General features: G+C 39.1%; 1 protein-coding gene across 4 annotated transcripts in view; it reads left to right on the top strand.

Annotated features, from left to right (window-relative positions):
- The window catches only part of plxna1 (plexin A1), a 235,377-nt gene that overhangs the window by 32,955 nt on the left and 179,970 nt on the right, over nt 1-22,452 (top strand). For all 4 annotated transcript variants that reach the window (XM_015390057.1, XM_015390054.1, XM_015390056.1 and 1 more), the window contains exon 2: nt 6,989-8,431. In XM_015390057.1, the coding sequence (XP_015245543.1) occupies nt 7,250-8,431 (1,182 nt within the window). In that variant the 5' untranslated portion in view covers nt 6,989-7,249. The remainder of the gene's footprint in view (nt 1-6,988; nt 8,432-22,452) is intronic.

Here is a 22,452-nt window from a genome sequence, read left to right as displayed (position 1 = left end):
ATTATTTTTCAAAGTGTCAGAAATGGATAACAAAACTGCTATTTTCAACTACTACTTATTTTTGTCCAGCTTTAACATCGGTATTGATATCGGTTATCGGCTACATCGGCCAAAATCCCAATATCGTGCATCCCTATTTTTTATATTTGAGTGTGTTATTTTTCTTTTATGAAATTCATACCTTTAAAAAAAAATCTTCTTGGATTGAACTCTTTCTTGTCTGCTTCTTTTATTAATGGAAGTCAGGTGGGCGGCCATGTTTCATACGGTTGTTGCACTCTTCTACTAGACTGGCAGACCAGGCTCACTCAAGCTGTAAACACGACGTATCTGTCCAAAAAGCAACAGGTAGGGCCCAATTTCAAAGGTGGTACCAGGGCAGGTCAAACATGGTCAGTTGAAACGGGCTAGAACCAGAAGAAATGAAGCAAAAATGTTTAAGTCTTTAGAGAGTCAGTTCACATTGCTCCACTGTGGCCACAATCTTAACAGTTATGATTACAGACATGAGCATTATCGATAATTCTGGACCAATTAGTGACCTATACTGAACTCCCGCCTCCTGTACTGTGATTGGTCTGGAAAGTTCAAGGCTTGCCCAGACTGGGTGGTGTATTAAATATGGTTTCATCTAAATTAGATTGGACTAAATATAGCCAGTCTGACTGGCCAGGCTACTGTTTTGTATCTTTTTGTGATGTTTAAAGCATGAGTTATGGTTTTACAACACAACTCTGCATTGATCAATGGTGATTTATGGTCCTATCCCGCTTGTTCATCAATGTTCTCCAAAAAAACTCTTAAGCAAGCTTTTGGTTCAGATTGTATTTCAGGATAGATATTAGAGGGGATTGAATATAAATTTAGGACAAACGTTTTCAGACATGATAATTGATTTTACCTGAATAAGGAGAAGAATGCTGTGAATACCCAAGACATGCCATTAGCTGTGGTCAAATCAGCCTCCAAGAACAGGTGCGTCACACGTGCAGCCATGTATTTGTGTAACGCCGTCTGTCTGAATATGTTGGAGGATCACCACATTTCCTATGGAAATACACGTGCGAGTGACTATCTGGTTGCAGGGAATGAGGAGAGGAATAAATGGTGTGATGTTGTGCCCACAGTCTGTCTCAGTTCTCTGAATGGCAGCTGTCCCACATCTGTTAGTGACACTGCACTCTGGTTTTCAGGGTAGCAGTTGTCCTTGTGATTAGTGCTTCTAAGCCTTCAACATGGTAGAAGGTAGTTTCTGTCATTAGTCTCCTTCTCACTCCTTGATAAAAGCATAACAGAAAACATGCTATTAAAATCTGCTACATTTAGCTTAGTAGATAAAAATAAACATTAGGCCATTATTAGGAAGGCTGGATTCATTAAGGTAGTGTGCCGACAGCTTCATGCACCTCACATATTTTGCCAGCACTAAGACAAAGTATAAAACATTTTTACTACTTCTAAAACCATGCATTAGTTTTACTAAACCACCTCTACAGAGAACAGCAGAAAGGTTCATACTGAAACTGACTGATGCTTGCGATGGAACAGAAGTCGTGGGGCTTCTAGTTCCTCTCACATTTGATCCTTAAGCCAATGCAGGAAGGAAACAATATAAGGTACCACATACTGTGGTTCTGCTTCAATGCCCTTTGTTTTCTATTGGACGACTCAAACGCAACACATATTGCCGTTTGTTTTTGGCTCCTAAAGAGTGCCTGCTATTTTATTTTTCATTGTTCGCCTTATAGGCTTTTTGCTGATTTAGATGTAATTGAAAAATAATCGCTGGTATTACTCTACATGGCTGTATTGACCCGAGGAAACCCTTGGATTCAAATGTTTAAATTTTCCTGCCAACCAGTTGGGGAGGAAAAAAAAGGTCCATGTATGGCGACAGATGGGTTTGGATATTTTCTGAGAGCGTTCCAGTAATCTCCAGGAGGGGGTGATTAGTTGGTTGCAGTGAGATTTGAGTTTGTGGTGCGGCACGGGCACTTTGTAAACCAGAGTGGTTTTAGGTGGTTGGTGCCCCCTCCCCCTTCTCGTCCCAGCTGCTGTGACCTCCTCTGACTGGGACCTCTGCCAGACGGGTGCCGGTGGATCCAAACCAAAGCCTTACCTGCCTGCAGAATGTCAGAATAAGAGCACATCTGTGTTATGCAAATCTATTTTTTTTTCAAAGCCCTCAAGTGATCCCTTCCACCATCTTGGCTAGATGCTTGACTGTTTGAAGTTAACTGATATCCAGTTATCGCTGCCCTATCTACTCCTCGGTGTGTTGCATGCGGGGGATGGTAATCCATTCTTCCCATATGTTAGATAGTGACGGCGGGATTAGGCGGACCCTGCAAGAGGATTAAGGCTTCAGGGTTTGGGTCCCCTTCTATCTGGCCTGCTCTCTAACCATCCCACCCCCTCCACCTGCTTCTTGCCGTCTCCTCGTGCTGTTCAGCTCCTCTCCCACCCTTCTTCCGTCTCCCTTTCCTCCCCCGGGCAAGTATCCAATCTCTGGAGTGTTTTTAGCTGTTGAATAAGGAGGTAGAGGGCAGATTATCAGACAGGTCATTTCTTATTTAATTTTGTACAGTAATGGAAATGTGCGCCGCTTGTGTGAGTTATTTTCTTTACTTAGTGATGTTTTATAGATGTGACTCAGGTGGTGAAATAAAAGGATGGAGAATTTGTCCATTTGCTGCTCCTCTTCCTCCTCGTCACCTCTCTCCATCTCAATTTCTTCTCCTCCTCCTGCTTCTTTTCCTCCAGTGTTGAGGGCTGTAATTGATATGCCAACGGCAATAAATCAGCCCGGCTTTACGGTGGGAACGTTATCTGAACAGACAGGTTCAGCCTCTTTGGAGAGGAGGCTGAGAGTGCAAGTTAGCCAGCTCAGCTCCACTAATGGCTTACCTCTTCCTCAGCCTCTGGATTCTTAACTACATGCAACCACCTCACCTGTCTTAAAAAATGACTCTCAATTTATTTTACAGTTTCCAATTCCTACTGGAATGGTTTCCAGTCCTGTCAGTTGATGGGATGTGCCGATATAAAATCCAATCATCTCGCCTCTTTTTTTTTTTTTTTTTTTTTACAGCCTACTGTCTCTAAAGCTTTCTCCTTAATTGATAACGGCTGTGGCTTTCCCAATTCGTTGATTCCTCATTCCTGAGGCAGGAGACAGGCTCATGCCCAAATGATTGACATGTTTTCCACTGATGGAGCCAAATATGATTCGCAGCCTTCCTCCAGCGCTCTTCCCAGCATTTTGCTTTAAGCTCTGAAGGGAAGTGAAATTGAAGAGGGTTTTCAGGGATAAGGGCGGAGTGAGAAAACGGGTGAATTTTGAGCTAGAGAAACGCGTTCAAGAAGTGAAGTCAAAATACCCATTTAGAGTGAAATTGATTTTACAGATCTGGATCAAAGTAGTAATTTATTTCTATTCTGTCATGCTAACGAAAGTCTACATTTGTCCGTCCAAATCTACATGAAAAAAAAAAAAAAAAACGACCTAGAATTCTGGAATGGAAAGTCTGGAATTTTTAGTAAAGTGTGTAAACAAGTAGTTTGAGGCTAAATTGGCACCAGGGTGCATTAATAAGGATATTATCAGCTTTGTCCATTTCTATCACCCCCTCAAACCTTTTCAAGGTGTTTTATAATGCATTACTGCCCAATAGATAAAAGAAGTCACAGACTAGATCCAATTGTCATTAGATTCACACTTGCTTACATCAAGCTATGCCTCGTCTACCTGAAGAAAAATTACAGGGGGGACATGTACATTTTTTTTATCAAGCCATAGCTGGCATACTTTCTTTGCCTCATTGTGTCTTTGCCTATCTTGGAAATGACAAAGGAAAAATGAGGCAGCCGGCCTCCTCACGCGCTGCCACACTTTAAATTGACATCTGCTCTCATGGTGCAGCTCGACTGTACTGTTGAGCGAGAAATTCGTTTTTTTATAGAACGGCTCGTCACTTTATTGCATCTGCTTGTGCCAAAGAGGCCACGATCTGCGTCAAGTTGTTTTAATCTCACAGAGTGGAGAGTAGGGGTATATCTGATAATTGCAGCTAAGGCCTATCTGTCTGCAGTTTTTTTGTTTTTTGCTGAAGTGCCTCATTCTGCAGAGCTCCCCTGATGTTTGCTTCAAGCAATGGTAGAGTTGATTAAAATACTGCTGAAGTCAACTTTGGACACCTATATGGAGCACTCTTCTACCTTTCTGTTCATTTTTTTTTTGTACGTTTGTTTGTTTGTTTCCAAATGGGGACTAAGATGGAGAAGGCTCTTCCTGAAGCTTTTATCTTTGTGCCAGCTGAGCTATGGTTTGATACTGCCTGGACCAACCCTGCTGCTTTGTCTGCTCTCTTCCACTCTGGCCTGTTATTTACAGTCTCCAGCAGAGTGACTAATGATAATGAGCACTGCAAAGATTACTCTTACAGAAATGTTTTATTACTACTGTTATTTCCACTCTGCTTTCTTTTCAAAGTTGACACAGAGTTTTCCTAATTTGTTTTCATCAAAAGGAAAACTACTGATCTAAATTTCAGAACTTGCTGGACTTAAGAGTCACATAGTGGCAGATCTGTGCAGCTGATTACGTATAAACTGCTTGCTTTGCTCCATATGTGACTCATCAGACACACAGGAAGTGGAAAGTGAGTTATCGGCAGTCTTTCCTTGAACTTTTGCTGTGCTGTGATCCTTAATGATCTATATTTGGTGCTGAGATCCCAAACGGTGGATTCTGTTAGGGAGAGTTGTTGGTGTAAATTGAGTTTACAAGTTTTAAACTGGAATGATTTAGTTTAATGTCCAGATTTGCACTGTTAACATTAGGCTAAAACTGTTATCAGCTAGTAGTTAGAAATATTAGTATTTTTATAGCTGCCTACCCACTGAAATTAGGGGGTTAATGCGTGAAACACAGTTTCCTCTAAGAATCGGCATTTGGCTTCTTTCTCACTGGCTAAAAAGCTGGGTCTAATCCCTGCTAGCAAGCTGCATGGCCTCTGTCCCCCTCACTACTGTGTGTCCTGTGGCACCATCACTCCGGGTTAGAGTTGATGTCATCAGTGCGACAGAAATCAGGAAAGTAAACAATGTACCAAAATAGAAGGAAGACATGGCGTAGTAAGTGTGCTTTAAGTTTAGGCTCTTTTGTCCCTCCGAATCTTTCTGACCTGTGGTAAACCATGTTTGTCGAATGCAAACAGAGTTATTTTCGACTGCCATATCAGACACAGCTGGCGAGGTGTGTCGGCGTACGTACATTACGTTCAATGGAATCGCGTAAATAACAGGTCAACCCAGGTCTGGCGCTCCCACTCTATGCCGATCGGAGCCGAACTATTTTAATCTATGTCACTAACCTGCTTTTTTTGCAAGTTAGAAAAGGTTTTTTGGCCAGTGGGAGTTTTCAATGCTTAGTTCTCAATGAGCTCATGTCAGGCTGCATGACTAGCTGGATTCACCTTTTACAACTTGCTTTTGAAAACTCCGTCCAGGAAGACTTCATTTAGATGAAATAAAAGCATAAGGTACAAACATGAATGGCATTTTGTTATTATTGCCAGTTACCTCTGACTGTACAGAAAAAGACTTCCTTGGTGCAAGAAGGTCCTTGTTTAGAACTCGGATATTCTAACCAAGATTCTAACCTTTTGTGTTTTTCATGCTTTTGCGTGTTCTTCCTATAGTTGTAATAGTTCTCTGAGGGTTCTCTTGCTTTCTCCCATAGCTCCAAAACCATCACTGTAAGGTAAAATAACCATTCAAAAAAGTCTCCTACTGTATAGGCTTGTGCGTGCAATGTTGTTCTTGATCTGTGTATTTCTGCATTGCCCTCTGATGGACTCACAACCTGTTCAGGGTGTGTACAGCCCCAACTATAAACAAATGGGTTTAGACAATGGATAAATGGAGATTTAGAGTATTAACATCCGTCAGTCCTCTCTGTACTTTCTCTATAACATTCCCATACCAAGAAGAAATGCTCCCCGTTTCCCTTTAAAACGGTACATTTTATTTCTGCACAGAGCTCTGACAATATGGTTTAGTGTGCACTGAGTAAACTATTAAGTGAAATAAATGTTTGCCAAACCTCTGCTCTTCAGTTTTCCATGTTAGCTTTGTAGAGCAGACTGGGACTATAGCGGGGAAGGGAACGGAGCCAGACGCATTACAACATGGGCAGTTTTCAGACTGACAATAAGTGTTTGAAAGAAAAAAACAAGACCATTTGCAGGGTTATTATAAGCACTTAAGATAAGACGTATATATTAGCGCCATGTTTAGGAGTAGATCAATACTGTAAGTGTAAGACACTAAAAAGCTTAAGTAAAACATTCATGGCTGAAATAAGTGATGAAATTATTTTGTTCTTTTTTATTTGATGTACTTAATGCATTTTCCTGGATTCACACAGCCAATGCAACAGATTATCATACATCACAACACATTTTTGGCATCCATGCACCTGTGGTGCATTGTACAAGCCCGCCAGAGCTACATGTGTAATTTCAATATGGAAAAAAACGTGTTAATGGCATGATTGTGTTACAGTACAAACCATGACAGGAAACGCTTTAGGCAGACCAAGGATAAATTGCTCGCTGTCAGTGCTACTACAGTTCCCAGTAGCGTTTATTCCTAGAACAAATTTCCAAACGCAGCAATGTAACACTGAAAGTTATGAAATATTAGTAGGTTTAATGTTGTGAGTCCATATCTCATGGCTATACTAAAATAGTGTGTATAGAGCTTTAAATAATGACTCCTGGCTCCCCCACATTCTTTCATTGCTAACGCATTTGCCTTCCAGACTTGATTTATATATATTTTACCAAGGCAAATGTCAATTTGGTGCATTAACTCATTTAGACTGTGCAATCATAAGGATTGTTTTGGCCTCTCTTCTTCCTTGATGCTTAATCAATAACAAATATTTCAGACTCTAACATATTTTTTCTTTTTTGCCTTTCAGGGCTCCTACCTTGTGCCTCTTTGGATGACGTTCCCGATGACTGCTCACAACTCTGAAAACCGGACAGTGGACCAATAGGAGTTTTGATTCCCCTTCCCTGCTCCTTCTCCCTCCCTTAAGCTCTCCTTTCTTATTCTTTAATAGTGGAGGAGGCAAAGACCTAAATCCTGACTTGGATCTAGGTAGCAGAGATTGTTCTCCTTCTCCTTCTTCCTTTCTCCTCCCCCACCCCCCAAGGCCTTGCCTCTGGGCACTTCAGAAATGTGTCCTCTCTCTCGGACTTTAGCCTTCCCTGGCCAGGGGAACTTGCTCCTCCTGTTGGGGGTTATACTCCTCATGGTCCCGTCACTCTCTGGAGGTCAACCCCCAACCTTCAAACGCTTTGCCCCCCCTGACAGTTTTCTTACACATCTGGCAATCCACAACAAAACTGGAGAGGTCTATGTGGGAGCCTTCAACTGGATTTTTAAGCTGTCCAGCAACCTGACTAAACTGCGCAGCCACATGACCGGGCCAGTGTTGGACAATGAAAAATGCTACCCTCCACCCAGTGTCCAGTCTTGTCCTTATGACCTTGCCCAAACCCCCAACGTGAACAAGCTGCTTCTTATAGACTATGCCCAAAACCGCCTCATCGCCTGCGGCAGCACCTCACAGGGCATCTGTCAGTTTTTACGTCTAGATGATCTCTTTAAGCTCGGTGAGCCTCACCACCGTAAGGAACACTACCTCTCCAGTGTGGCAGAGTCGGGGACCATGTCGGGAGTCATCATAAGCTCTCCCCAAAACCCTACTAGCAAGCTGTTTATTGGAACCCCCATTGATGGAAAATCGGAGTACTTCCCAACACTGTCCAGTCGCAAACTGATGAAGAATGAAGAAGATGCAGACATGTTCAGCTTTGTGTATCAGGATGAGTTTGTCTCCTCTCAGCTAAAAATCCCCTCGGACACTCTATCCAAGTTTCCTGCTTTTGACATCTATTATGTGTACAGCTTCAGTAGTGAACAGTTCGTCTACTATCTAACAATGCAGCTAGACACCAAACTGACCTCAACCGACGGCAGTGGGGAGCAGTTCTTCACCTCCAAAATTGTCCGCCTTTGCATGGACGACCCCAAGTTTTACTCTTATGTTGAGTTCCCCATCGGATGCACCAAAGACGGGATAGAGTACCGCCTGCTGCAGGACGCTTTTCTGGCTCGACCAGGCCGGCAGCTTGCCAATTCTTTGGGGATTTCTGAGAATGAAGACATTCTCTTTACGGTTTTCTCTCAGGGTCAGAAAAATCGGGAAAAGCCACCCAAAGAATCTGCAATGTGCCTGTTTACCCTGAGGAAGATAAAGGAGAAGATCAAAGAACGTATTCAGTCCTGCTACAGAGGAGAAGGGAAGCTCTCTTTACCCTGGCTGCTTAATAAGGAGCTCGAGTGCATCAACTCGGTAAGCTCACATTTTTGCCTACAGGTTTTTTTTGTTGACTAGATTAGGACAGGAATTCTGTTCTGACAATGCAAATAAAACTATTAGCATTGATAACACAGATGTAGTAATTGAAACAGTGAGGGGAAAAAATGTGATTCCTGATGCTAAATCTGATTTGCAGTTGTTAAAAACCAACAGTCTCTTGCTAATCTTGTTGATATAGACCAACCATGCAGGAATTTATAGTATTAAGCCCACAAAGCCGTTGCTGCCAATCTCCTGCTGTCTCCCTTTTTTCTGTTTTTCCTTTCCTTCTTCCTCTTTCCCCCAATAAACTCTTAGAGCGTTGATTCAGTCAGACAGGGGACGTCATTAGCCCAGTCCCCTGGATTTGTAAAATGTCATTCAGTAGAAGCGCCCAGGCACATCCACACTCATCCAAACAGCATGATTCAGTGCACTGCAGTCTAAGATCCTTAGAGGGAGTGCAAGTTGGCCTGTTTTTTTTGTTGTTGTTTTTTTATTAACTGATCCAGAAAGCATGGCCTTGCCTAGTAATACAGAAAACAGCCTAAACATATATAAGCATTAAGTCCTACTGTCTAGTGACATTTCCCAGTGTGTAGTTTGAAAACAGTTTATGCATTCTCTTGAAGAACCAGAACCAGTTAAAGCGTTCCCTGTCAGTTACAATACAGGCGTAAATCGCAACTCAACAAGACTTTTAATTAGTTAGTCTTGGAAAACACTCATCTCTTGTGTGAGCTGAGCAAAGGTTTGGTTTCTTCTGATTAAAGTCTGTTTTTTAGTTGCCATGACCTGGGTGACTAAGAATTTGCTCAGGCATCTTCCTGTCAGTCAACAGATTTCTAATTACAGACATCTTAACACAAATGCACACAAAGCTTTCAGCATCTTCTGGAGTAGAATATTTGAAAGAAGTTATTTGTTTGTCTAGATTAGCATAGAGCCACGTGGGGGCATAGATGCTTCTTTTTAAGCTTCAACTGCTTTCTTCTTGCCTTTTTATGTTCATGTTTTTCTTCTCTCTTTGTTGCTTTGATTGTATAGTTTCCATTGTATCTATGTTAAAGGCTATAAAACAGAGGATCTCCTTCATTTTTATTTGATGAAGCAGAGCTGTTGCTGCTTATAGCCAATATGCTATAAGCATATTGGCTATAAGCCTCCTTCTTTGTGGTATGATGCAACTAATGGATAACTCAGAGACACAAGGATAAGAATTTAGTGGCTAAGCTTTTTTTCCCCTAAAGCTTTTCTTCTTAGTACTAATTTTCGCTAATTCTTTAAGCAAATACTTCAATATACTTTTATTATAAACAAACTATAAAATAAAAAAGGAAAAAAATAATAATTTAGGCTATATTTTGTATTTATATTTGTGATAATGGCAGTTAGTATTACCTGTAAAGGCAGGCAATGAGTCTGCTGATTTATTGAATACTGCCTTGATAGGTAAATAAGGGATTCCAAGAGTCTATTGCCATTTGTTTTAATTTTACTGCACCCAACAGTGTTGTGGCAAAGCAATAGTACAACCTCAGGTGTTTCCAATAATGATGATTATGTCTTTGTTTGGGTCTTGTGACTAAATGAGCAGCCAGTAAGTGAGCTCCCAAAAAGTCAACCTTCCAAAACTCTTAGTATTCCAAATTAGTTCTCAATCACTCTCATGACATGTATAGATATCTCCAACCTCTTTAATCTGTTTTACAGGTTTAAGGATTAAGGCATTTTGTATGTAAAACTGCTTAAAAAAATAAAAGTTTATTTTTATTAGATTTTGTTCACTCGTTAAATGATGTCTTTGTTCACACGTTATGCCACCAACTGAACTGGTTCTCTGCCACTAAGTTATTGAACCATTTACAAATACATTCATTAAATGCATATGTCTGTCTCTTCCTTTATTCTCTTATCCCTTTCTCCATGGCTTGTTACCATGGTTTCTGTGCCTTCGTTAAGGATTACAGCCACCGACAATTTATCACTCGGACATCCTCTTAAAACCTGCTGTTCCTTCAAAACTGTCATCAATGACGATATAAAGGCTTCACAAAAGAGCTGACTGGCTGACCCCAAGACAGCAGCAGGACCTAAGAGGTCAGCATCAGGTTAATGATGTCTGTTCCAGTGTCCCTTAAAACTGACCTGAAGTCAGCGGCCCAACGCTGACCTAAACCTCAGCCCCAAAGGAGCTCCAGTCTGAGATCATGTTTAGTGTGGGAACAGAGACTGTGCAAAACAACTAAACAAGGACTCAAAACAAAAACAGAATGAAACAAACAGCCAAAGATAGTGGGTACATTAGTTCATAAATGCATCAAAATTCTTATGAGTGTAACCAAAATGCAGCAGTGTTGCAGCATTCCTAATTTGTCAAATTTTCTTTTTCCCTTAGTTTTTTGTTTTAAATTATAAATCAAGGTTCAATATAAACATATATTAATAAAAGTTTAATCATCTTCCACAAAAGTTCTAGATGTTTAAAAGGGCATAAAAGTTGGTTTTAATAATTTCTTTCAGATGTGAGTTTCCTTCATGGATTTAATTAATTTTTATAACCTTGGTAGTAATACACTGAAATGCTGCATGCACTAAGCTCAGCTTATCCCAAAATGTATTAAAGGGACAGATGGAAAACACACATTAAATAGTGTCAAGGGCGCAATGCTGGTGACTTTCTATACACTTTATGGAGCCATTCATGCTGTGTAGCAATGTTATGTTGTTGGTATGACCAAATGGAAAGTCCAGCATTTTACATTTTTAAAGCTTGGACATGTAACTTCAAGTTTCTGCTGGGAAAAAAATATAGTATTGTTTAAATGTTTTTCTTTAGTTATTAGGAGCAAAGGTGACCCCATAGTGTCAGAAAAACTGTACCATGAAAGCATTTTTTTTTTCTTTTACAGTTGCACATTTCAGATGGCTTTTAGTACCTTTTAATAATTTTTTAGCACAGGTAACATCTGTAACTGTAAACATTACACCATTACCTTAACTCTCAGAAAAGAATGGTAACATTTCTAAATCCTTCTCTAGGATGAAACTGCTAAATTTAACTAAAAAAATACCAAACTGTGTATGTGAACTGTGAAAGTACCAATTTGAAAGAACCAGCTGGAGCACTTATTTGAAAACCAACATGTAATGTGAATCTTTACTTCAGAGCTGATGTTGGAGCAGGTTGTCGTGGTCTACCTTTGGACTCTCAAATTAAAACGACTAAAGTGGCCTGCATGGCATGAAGCAGAGTTCCCTGCTGAGCAACCAGAGGAATTTGGAGGGCTGTTCCACATATGGTTGACCTTACCATGCTGCAGAGGAGAGGTTAAGGCAGGGCTGGTTAGTGGGTGGTGGGCTGGACAGGCATGGACAGCTGTTTACCGCTCAGCCATGACTGATCACCAGGAGCTCCGACAGCCTCCTGTGTGAGGTGTAGATTTGCATTGGAAAATAATTTCTTGCCTCTGGTCATCATCAAGCTTGTGTTTTGTTTACTGACATCTCATCTTTTCTTAGTAAACACAAATCTTCAGGCGCATTAGATTGGTTGCTGATAAAACATGTCTTTCTCAACAAACCACCGACACTCATGTCGAACGTTTAGCACCTTAGCTCTGCTACCAGGCTATATTTGTCTCCTGCTGGTGTGTGATATTGTGTGTGTCTTATTTTGTCCCTGAGCTTTATTAGTGAACCCCTGACCTTCTCCCCCGTTTGAGAGTAGATCAATACAAACCATTTCCACAAAAGGAGAATGAGAGGGTGGAGGAGAGTCGCTAAGTTAGGAGTGAGAGAAGGAGAGACATGACGGAAAACATAGGAGGGAGTGCAATGGGTAGGGTAGCAGAAGAGGGACTGAATAGAGGTGCAAGCATGAAAGGATGAACCAGAATTTTGCAGAAACTAAACAAGTGAGGCTGCCAGAACTGGAAAGGAGAGAAAGGTGTGAGATGTGGGTGGAGATAAAAATGTATGAACCAGAGAGTTGGATGCCAGAGAAGCCCGCATAAGAGAGTACAGGAATTTGAAGGATAGCTATCAGGATATGAGTGGGAATACATGTGGGAAAGCTGTGTGGAAAAAAAAAAAAAAATCCAAATCAGTCCTGTAAGAACTAGCTGACTTACTTGTGTTGATATTGGATGGCAATAAGCCGATTTTAAGGTTTGAACTTGATGGTAAATTGAGTTTCCTTCAAAGTTATGTTAAAGCATCATTGACCCTCATCGACACTCAGTTTTATTTCACCATATCTGGTTTATTTCATGTTGAGATCATTTTAAAGCTCTGACTTGTTCAGATGTCTAAGGAATAACAAGAAATAAACAGCATAAAGTTAAGGTTTTTTTCGTGCACTGGAACTTGTATGTAAACAATAAAACCCTCCTGGTAGGGCAGGGCGATGGGGCTAAAAATTTTAATCTTGGACGATTATGATTTTAATCGATTTTAATTGAAGTGTTAAAAACGACATGCATGTATTTTAAAAGAAGTTTAATTTTTCAAAAATATATTGTGCAAAGTAAGAAATATCTAGCCAACAATAAACATATTGTAAAAAAGCTTTTAGTGTCGTTGTGTCTTGGGCAAGACTGACTTGAAAAAGCACTCTATAAGTACAGGCCATTTACCATTTAGACAAATCATTTTTGTTCTTACTGTAGGGACATTTAAGGTGCGGTTGGCAAACAGTCATGATCAGAAATGATGTTACCGTGTTTTTGAGAGCAGTCTATCTAACACAGTCCTCATTTGAGGTTATATTAGATCATTCTTTAGGTTAATATTTAGCACATGTGTGCATTAATGCTTGAAGGGGGGCTGCTCTTTCCAAAAACTGGGTCTGTCACTGAATGGGTCATGTGACCCAGAGCGCCACTTAAAGGCAGTAATCTCTTTAAAACCAGAGCTAAATAAGCTAAAAGTTATTGTAAGGCAACAAAGCAGATTACCGGATCAGACATATTTTTGTTTCTCTGATGTAGGATTTAATCTATAGGGCTGAATGTGGACTTGTTTTATAAATGACTTTATAACTTCTCAGTCTGCTCATCCTAAGTGGTTTGCTATCAGATACCAAAACACAGAGGAAGAAAGTTGAAGTCAGCAACAGTGAAATGCTGCCAGTGGCATTCAGGGGCACTAGACCTGCAAAAAGCAGGTTTAGTGCTTTTAGCTAAAACTTAGAGTTTCTCTAGCAAAAATAATAAAAGCGATTAGAAAGTTCACATTTCCCTGCTGGACTGATTTTGGTCACCAGCTGTATAGTTTCATATACTATCAAATATATAAAAGTCTAAAAATGTTAACATGGTGTTTAAACGGAGCTTAGCCACATCAACACTCAGACTCATCAACCATGTTTTGAAACAATGAATGCCGCATGCATTATTACACAGAGAGACTGTGCATAGCATTCAAAACAATGCTTTAGTTTAAAATTAGGAATTATCAATGACTTTATTATTGCAGAATCCCACACAGCGTTGGCCCACTGGATCCTGTCGCTCTGTTTTTATTGCCAGACACCTAAAACTGTTCACTGTTAAAGCTCAGCTGAGTCACAGACTCTGTTGAAACAAAACAAGTAATTGATGGTGAATGTATGCTTGTGGAAACTCATAGGCCAAATGAATAATGAGTAGTTTACTCTTAGTTGTGGTTTGCTTCCCTCAAAGCTGATTAGCATCAGATGTGATCTCTGATTTTTCTTTGGACTACGGCTTGAGCTAAGGATTATTTTTCAAATTGATTCATCTGTCGATTATTGTTTCGATTAAAAATGGAATAGCCAAAGATTGCTTAAAGAAGACTTTTTATAAGATGAAACCAGGTGAAACTTCAACTTTTCCACTTGAGGTGTTCTGCATAGAGCAAATTAACTGATGAAAAAGTTTTTTTATGTTAAATGCAAAATATTTACTTTTGTTTTTACATTTTTAGTATAATTGCTGTTCAAGGTGGGTTGCTCTGTAAACTAAATGCTCATTTTACAGTCTCTGTACTCCAGTGAATGATTAATGGATTACTGAATTAGTTGACGATTATTTCAATAATCGATTAGTCACAATTAATCTGATTCATTGTTTCAGCCCTAGTTTGGACCTTAATGAGTTTGGGAGTCGTATGAAAGAGTAATCCTCTTTAGACTTATCTGGAGGAGGAAGAAATCAGGGAAATAACGAAGATTGATATGAGAATGGGGATATGAAGAAAAGGACTGAGAGGAAAAAAGCTTTGCAAGGGAGGAAAAGAGGAAGCGGCAAACGGCCACGGAGGGAGCAGCAGGCCTTTTACAGTCGGTGTGCTCAGGAAGGAGAGAGGCAATGATTCAGCGGCTGAGAGGAGAGCAGGGCCAGAGGAAGAGTGATGGCCTCAGAACTTATTTCACCGCTGCCGCCAAGAACAGCTTGAGAAAAGGGTGGATGACAGAAAGAGGGAAAGAAGAGGAAAGCGTGATTGAACACCGACTTGTGAACGAATAATATCGGTGTCTCTCACCTGGCCAGTGCTCTGTCCTCTTCAGCCATAAGTCTCTCCATCATGTCAAACCTTAGAACGTGTGTCAAAGCTCCTCTGACGGGTGTGTGTGCTTCCAGTGTAGGTGCCATACTAATGAGAAGCTCATCTTTGTGTTCCTATGAAATGTTCGAGTTTGAGACACCCATAGAATCCTTTTGTTCTGGGGTCACTCTGTAGGGAAAAAATACACTTTTCCTCCTCAAATATTTTTTCAGTCCAGTAATCAAATGTAAAACGAGCTAAAATAACTTTTTGAATATTGGTATTTAGTAGGAAAAGTTAAAGAAAAGTTTCTTTCCAGATGGATCTTTCTTGGGTTTTTCATAGTCTGAATTTACATTTTTCATCTGAATGACAAAAGAAGTCAGAATCCAGAGCTATCAATCAGTTTCAGACCCTTATTGTAATTTGTTCCAACATCATCTTGACAGTAAGGCATTGTTTAGCTGGTCCCTCCCTCCCATTTCAGTTAATATATTCCCTGTTCTGATGGGAAGTGCAACTCCCCGCCATTTTTCTTCTTGTTCCAAAGGATTACTCAACTGTCAAAGTGTTTTCTCTTGATTGCAAGACGGATGGGAGAGTTTTGAACTTTGGCACAAGTCAGGGCATCAATCAGAGAATCAATCCTAGAGAACCAGTCGCTCTCAAGCCGACATGTTTTTGGGCCGCATGGACCAGCTGTTGTCTGGCCAGCAGTGTCAAAGGTGAGACTTGTAACTAAATCTAAAATCAATAGTTAGGTTGTCTCTTTCTTTTTAAGATTAGATTTTCTTGTTTAAAATTGCCTCCCGTTTGTCCTAATTCTACAATGATTATGTGACACGGCTTGTTAGGGTACAAGCAGTTCAGTTCAGAATAAACTACTTAAATGAAAAATGCTGAGTTATACCCATCACGTTTAGAATATTTCCTTAAATTCAATTAAATCAGATTTGGCTGATGCAACCTATAAGGTAAATTGATCCAAAAAACATGAACTGATCTTGTTTGATGGGTAGAAGGTACTGATGCCATGTGGGTAACATGCTTACATGTATCACAAACATTTACATACTTGTTTTTTACTCTTAACAGGTTTTGTTTCTTTAAATTTACTTTAGCATCTAAAATATATGCAGATTGTTTTGAACGCGCAAACATTTTGCCATGCAAAAACACAGCATGCATTAATACAAAAGTCCTTTGATTGGCTTTACAGTTGTAATTGAGACTATAACAGAGAGGCACATTAATTTTCTAGTAGGACCATCTGAATTTTCTGAACTTTTTTAATTCGCTTGCATCATTTTTTTTAACCATATGTCATCAAAAGAATTAACCATGATAAGATTTAATCGGTTATACAGGCAAGCTGCAAAACAAAAAGTATTGTGGTGAGAGTTCCTTTGTAGTTTGTCCACCATTGTTTTAGTAAGATCATTATTAAATACCAGTATCATTAAGGACTGAAAGAATTCATTGCATTAATTGTGATAAATTGATTATTGAAATAATCAACTAATTTAGTAACCAATTAGCCGTTAGCTAGAGTCTACATACTCTAACACATGCCATTTGATAAAAAAGCAACCCACTCAGTGCAGTAATTATATAAACATTGTTAAAAATATATATTAAAAACTTGCATTTAAGATGAAAAGTCTTTTTTGTCTGTGATCATGATATACTGTTTGACTCCTGTTACATGTTCCTAAATGGCAGAATGTAAATTAATAACAGCATGATCTGCATACATTTGCATGTTTTAGGTATTTAACCATGTTAGTAGTCATTTATATAAAGTGTAAAGAGTGGTCCTTTATATTTTCATACAAAGAAAAAATAACTTGTCAACCTGGTGATGTTTTAGTAAAAACAAGATGCAAGAGTCGCACAATACTAAAACATGGTTTAAACTTTGTAAAATGACAGTTGACTACCCTAGGTTGATTAATTGGCTCTGAAGCTAATCTGCTTTAGTTTATCTGGACCTTAGAGCGGTTAATTTGCTGTCTTAATGCATTTCTGTTGCAGTGTACCTAAAACAGCTTGAATCCATAGAAGGGATAGTTTAGAAATGTTTCATGGGGCTTTGTGGACGAGGTGCACAACTACGCTGGTGCACTAGACTAATCCCAATGACACCGAGTTTTTCCCTCTTGCCTTTTCTACCTCTTTATGACTGCAATACTGCCCCTGAAACAATCCGTTGAAGCTGCGTGACATTTTCCGACCCAGTCTGAAGACCTGTGTGAGAAAGTAAATTGAACTAATGGATATCTCACTTTTCTTACTCCTCCTGATACCAAAGAACAGTTAGTGCACCTTCAGAGGAGTGTATTTCATAACATTACAGACTCCTGCCTCGAATACATCATTATAGACATTTGTGGAAAGATATATTTTAAAGTGCAGCTTTCACAAACCTTCTGGAAGATATCCTATAGTTAAACTTTTAAGTTTTTTAGGTATTCTTTTTAAAGCACTAAGGAGTAAAAGTGTTTTTCTTTTTCTTTCACCAAATAGCATCATAAAAGACGGGAACACCATGAGTCCTCATTCAGTCACCCAAGGAGATGATGATTACCATTCCACAGCCAAGGCAACCTGGAATTGGCTGTGAGACCATCCTCTAACCTGATTAAATCCATCATTAAGGATATCATGTAATGAGTGTAACGCTCTCGTGGTCTTTTGTAAGACACCATCTTATTTCTCTGGACCTCATCTAAAAGGATATGGCAGCAAATGTGTTTAAGTAATTAAACCAGATTAATTGAGCCAGAGTTGATGAAGAGATAATTGACAGACTAAATGAGTTCAGCAGCGAGACGTCAGTCGAGCGCCGTCCTTTAAAAGTTATTTCAATCTAATGAGTTTGGATCATTTGATGTCTGCCGAAGCAATAGCATTTAAAAGTAAAAGCAAAAAATGCTTGAGAAAAAAAATCGGGTTTTCTTTCTGGCTGTTCTTCTCACACTTGAGTATCCTTCTCATTATTACAGAACAATAAAAGGCCTTTGGAGAAGATCCCATGCAGACTGTAGGTAGCTGCTTATATTATCTTAACCTCTCTCCGTCTCTGAAGAGTGTTTAGCTTTACAGATTAGCAGCTGTAGCACCTCTCTAATGATGCTAATTGTCAGTGTAATTATGTATTGATCGGTGCTGTGTGTGGGTGGTATGTTGCGTGCATCATTATCAGATGTAATCGGGAAGTGATGTAGTCGTATCGCTCATCTTCTAATTTCCCTTTTAGCTGTTTGGATCTGGTTTCAGATGTTGTTTTTTCTCGAGTTCTACTTTCATTTCCTTCGGTATAATCTTAAACCTGTCTTTTTTGTAATTTTATCTTGTTAAAATCTCTGTTGCTGCTCGGACTTGAATTTAACTCTGCTGGTAACTAAGCTGCTCTGTTAGAGGTTAACTACTTTGCTCGAAGGCACCATTTAGTCCTCCTCTGGTGTCTAATTTTCACTGAGCTGTTGCAAATGTTCATTTTCCAAATAATTTGTATTCATTGGGAAGGGATTATTTCTGTGTTTTGGATATTGTCCATGCAGTTGGTACATATCCACGCCCCTTTCCACAATTTGAGCCATTAGAGCCATAAATCTTTGCAGATTTACTTTTTTATGAAGATCAAAGCAGAGCAGCATATTACTGTGTATATATATATATAACTGTAGTTGTTGTGTGTGGCAGTGGATCCTCATAGTTTATGATCTTTCTTTAGAGAAACATGGTGATGGCAGCATCATAGTAGGAAAGCAGCACTGAACTGACAGTAAGATAGATGGAAGAAAGGTCAAAGTTCAAGCTCTTAGAAGGAAAATACTTTAAAATGTTAATAAACAGCATCATCCTGTTAGACTGGCCTAGTTTAGGTTTACACTCAAACCAAAATGATAAACTGGGGTTAGATTAGATCATTCATGTTCCAGTGAACTCTCCTTAATCTTACTGATCTAAAGTTTTTAAGCGTTAAAGAAAGGATTAAAAAATCAGTCTCTAGATGTGCAAAGCTTTAGAGACTGAGCTCAAAAAAGTTCAGCTTTATCTGTAACCAAAGAGGATTCTAAAAAGTATTAAGGGGGTAAATGCAATACGCAAACATGGTTCTAGGTTTTTATAATAAATGATTTTTTTTTAGTTCCAGACATTTCTGCTCCCATCACATAAAATACACTGGATGTTTTGTCTGCAACAGGAGAAAACTTTGTAAAGTTCAAGGGGTATGAATCCACTGCATTATTTCTATAGCTCTCCATCTGTCGTGGCCTAAACATGTGGTGACAGCTCTGGGAAGCACCGCTCAGATGACGAGCCAACTCCTGAAGGTTTCCAGGGTCTGCTTGGAGCGCACTCAACACTGAAATTACCCCACTGCACCCCATGAATATGAAATGGGTGCAATAATCTCTTTTTGTAAATTATTGATAGGTTAGGATCGCATTACATCCTCTAGAAACTAGTTTTATGCATTCAACATTTACTGTTTCTTCTTTTTCTTATACATTTTAAATCTAGAACCGGAATTATTATTCCAGGAATTATTGTTTTATCCGTGATTATTTTCTTGAAACCTTAAAGTTTTGCCCTAAGCACTCTTGCAGCAGCCAAGAACTAGTCAGGGGCCAAGGGTCTGGCTCAGGGACCCAAATTGACAGTCAGAATTTTTAACTGGTTCGAGGTTAGCAAATATCCTGCTTTCTAACACTAGACCACCACTCCCTTAGATATTAATTTAAAAGTAAAATAGTTATGCTCAAGTATTGCATATTACCTTCAGATAAATATTGTTAATTTTGCCCTTTAGCTTCTAAATCCATTCCAGATATGTTTGCAGGCAAATGCACTTAAACTCAGCAGAGCTCCTTGTGTTTATAGGACCCGGAGAAACTCCTGCAATGCCTCTGCAAGTTCAAAACCCCCACGGAGGCTCCTGGGTTATTTATAAGCTCTGCTCTTAGCCAGTAACACAGATGTATACCAAGTATCCTCTGGTCTACTGCTTTTCCAAAAAGGGAAGTGACCCTTAAATGACATATTTAGCTAATTAAGGCCCGAATTGTCATTTATTGTCATTTATTGCTTTAACTTCAATTTAGGAATGCAAAAATATAGCCAGATTGCAAAGTAACGTTCCCATACACACACACTCTCTTTATGCACCTTCCATCGACCTGCATGTTCTTGGTGCCTCTGTGGAGGTGTGTGCAGCGAAAATCTTTATCATCTGGTTTGAAAACAAGCCTGCAGAGGAACATCTCCTGCAGATGCCTTCCTTTTCTTTTTTAATGTCCAGCACTTTATGACTCTCACTTCCTGATCCCTCCCACTCATACATACTCTTATGGTAACGCTCATAGAAGAAGGGCATTTGCATGTACAGAGAAAAGCAGGCACTTTGGTTCGTGTTTATAAATGTTGGTCTTTAATGTGTCAGAAGCCTAGATGAAGGAAGAGCTGATCATAAAAAAGCACATTGATTAAGGCGTACACTGATGAATAGTTATGCCATTTGCATTCCTGTCCTGTCCACTGCTTTTCTCATCAGGCAGCTCTTCATATAAGCATTTAGTCGCTGTTATTTAAAGGGACACAGCACTGGTTAAATGCAACAGGCACTCCAATTTATTTGCATGATGTTGAATGAGTATTTTGTTTTTTGTATGTTTTCCCCCTACCGTATTAGCTGTAATCCCCAGCGGTGTGTCCGACCAGCATCCTGTATATTAGCCTGTGTTGTATTCTGCAACTTCCTTATGTTAAACTAACATGAGGTGTCTTATTATTAAGGGTTATATCTGCCCATGCAAAAATTTCCATTTATTCCCTTCATCCACCTCACAACTACAATTATGCTTTGTTACCCTCTAAGGAAATGTGTGCTAACTTTTATATTTTAATTAAAAAAAGTAAGTGAAGCAGCTGCACTCATGAGGAAACAAACACCCCACTGTCCACTAACACATGACTTGTTTTTTTTTAAAGGATGAGCTTTGTGCATGCTGCTCTCCATATATTTTATTAGCTGTGTTTGGGTCACATATTTCACTCTGTCTCAGCAAAAGGGTCCCATTGATGCTTTAAAGGCTGTTTTCTGCCCTGAATATTGGGGCCAAAGTATATTTTACAGCCATTTTTAATATACATTATTTGATACATAAGCAAAACTGGGCAATGTAGAATGCACTCCAAATACAGCTGTTTTATTTTGAAATAATTTCATAATAACAATATAATAATGGTTTTGCTGTCCTGATGATTAAACAAGCATTGCACACATTTTAAGGTTAAAAATCACCCGCTTGGCGCTTAAAAACTTTTTATAAACAAAGTTCAGTTGGAAAAAAAATTTACATGTAGGAAATTTCTTTTCTTAATCACAGTTTGTGCAGTTTGATGGTTGATGGAAACGCAGCTACTGTCAGACTAACATGTGCTGTAGTTTCTGCTTCACCAATAACAGACCTTAAACATTCTAGAACTTGTTCTGCAAACTAATTAACACAATAATGCTATAAACAGTGGGCACATTGCAAAGAGCTGCCTGGACTGTGGTACATTTTAGGTTATTTGGCTACCACACCTTTAGGCTGTCTGCATGTTTTTAAATAAAAAAAAAGAAATTGTGGTAAGGTGGTGAAGTTACTGTGAAACTTATTTGCCCAATCCCAATATTCATCAATATTATTGCATATTGCATGTTCTCTTAACATCACAAGCTACACAGATAAATGAACATATGATCAGAATTAAAATGTCATAAAACTTGAAAGAAAATCTATTAAATTAAGGCTTGAAAATAATAGATTCTTAAAGTGAAAGTTTTGTTTGAGTACAAAAAAAGACTTAGAACTTTATGAGAATCCAGTTGGATAAAAAGTTGTTTGTTTATTTATTTAGATTTATTTATTTTTTTTTCATTTGCTTACTACTCTTTTTTTTTTTTTCCCCTCTCTGCAGCCAAAGTCAGAAGAAGGTTGTAGACTTGAAGTCTTCCCTCATTGGCTATCTGAACTTTAAATAGTCTCCAGCCAATAACATGAAGAATCTAAAGTGGGAAATTCTCCGTCCACCACAGCTATTGGCCCTAAATCTCCCAGGAATATGCTGTTGAGTTAAATTGCATAAAATTCCCCCCTGTAAAAGGCTAAAAGACCACCCTCAAGGGAATCATCTTTTACTCCTTGCAGATCTTGGCTATTTAAAATTGCAGAGAACTTTTACCTTTTATGTGAACCATAGGGACCTTTATAAAGCGTTGTACAGATATTAGGTTGTCAAGTATTGATGTTGGGAGTTTTGACTCTTTTGAAGAGCTGGTAGAATCTATTCACAGTGGTTTTAGGAGCTACAATGATGGATTTTAACTAGTTTCCCTCAGGCTCTGATGTCACATGTGTGTTTGCCTTCAGTTGACGCATTTCTTTCACAATTTTAGAATTGCTGCCTCTATTCGTAGCTCATATGACTATCATTTATTTTTTGTATTGAAT

This window comes from Cyprinodon variegatus, unplaced genomic scaffold (genome assembly GCF_000732505.1).
Source record: "Cyprinodon variegatus isolate N-32 unplaced genomic scaffold, C_variegatus-1.0 Scaffold484, whole genome shotgun sequence".
Taxonomy (NCBI): domain Eukaryota; kingdom Metazoa; phylum Chordata; class Actinopteri; order Cyprinodontiformes; family Cyprinodontidae; genus Cyprinodon; species Cyprinodon variegatus.
This window is presented reverse-complemented; position numbering and strand designations above follow the sequence as displayed.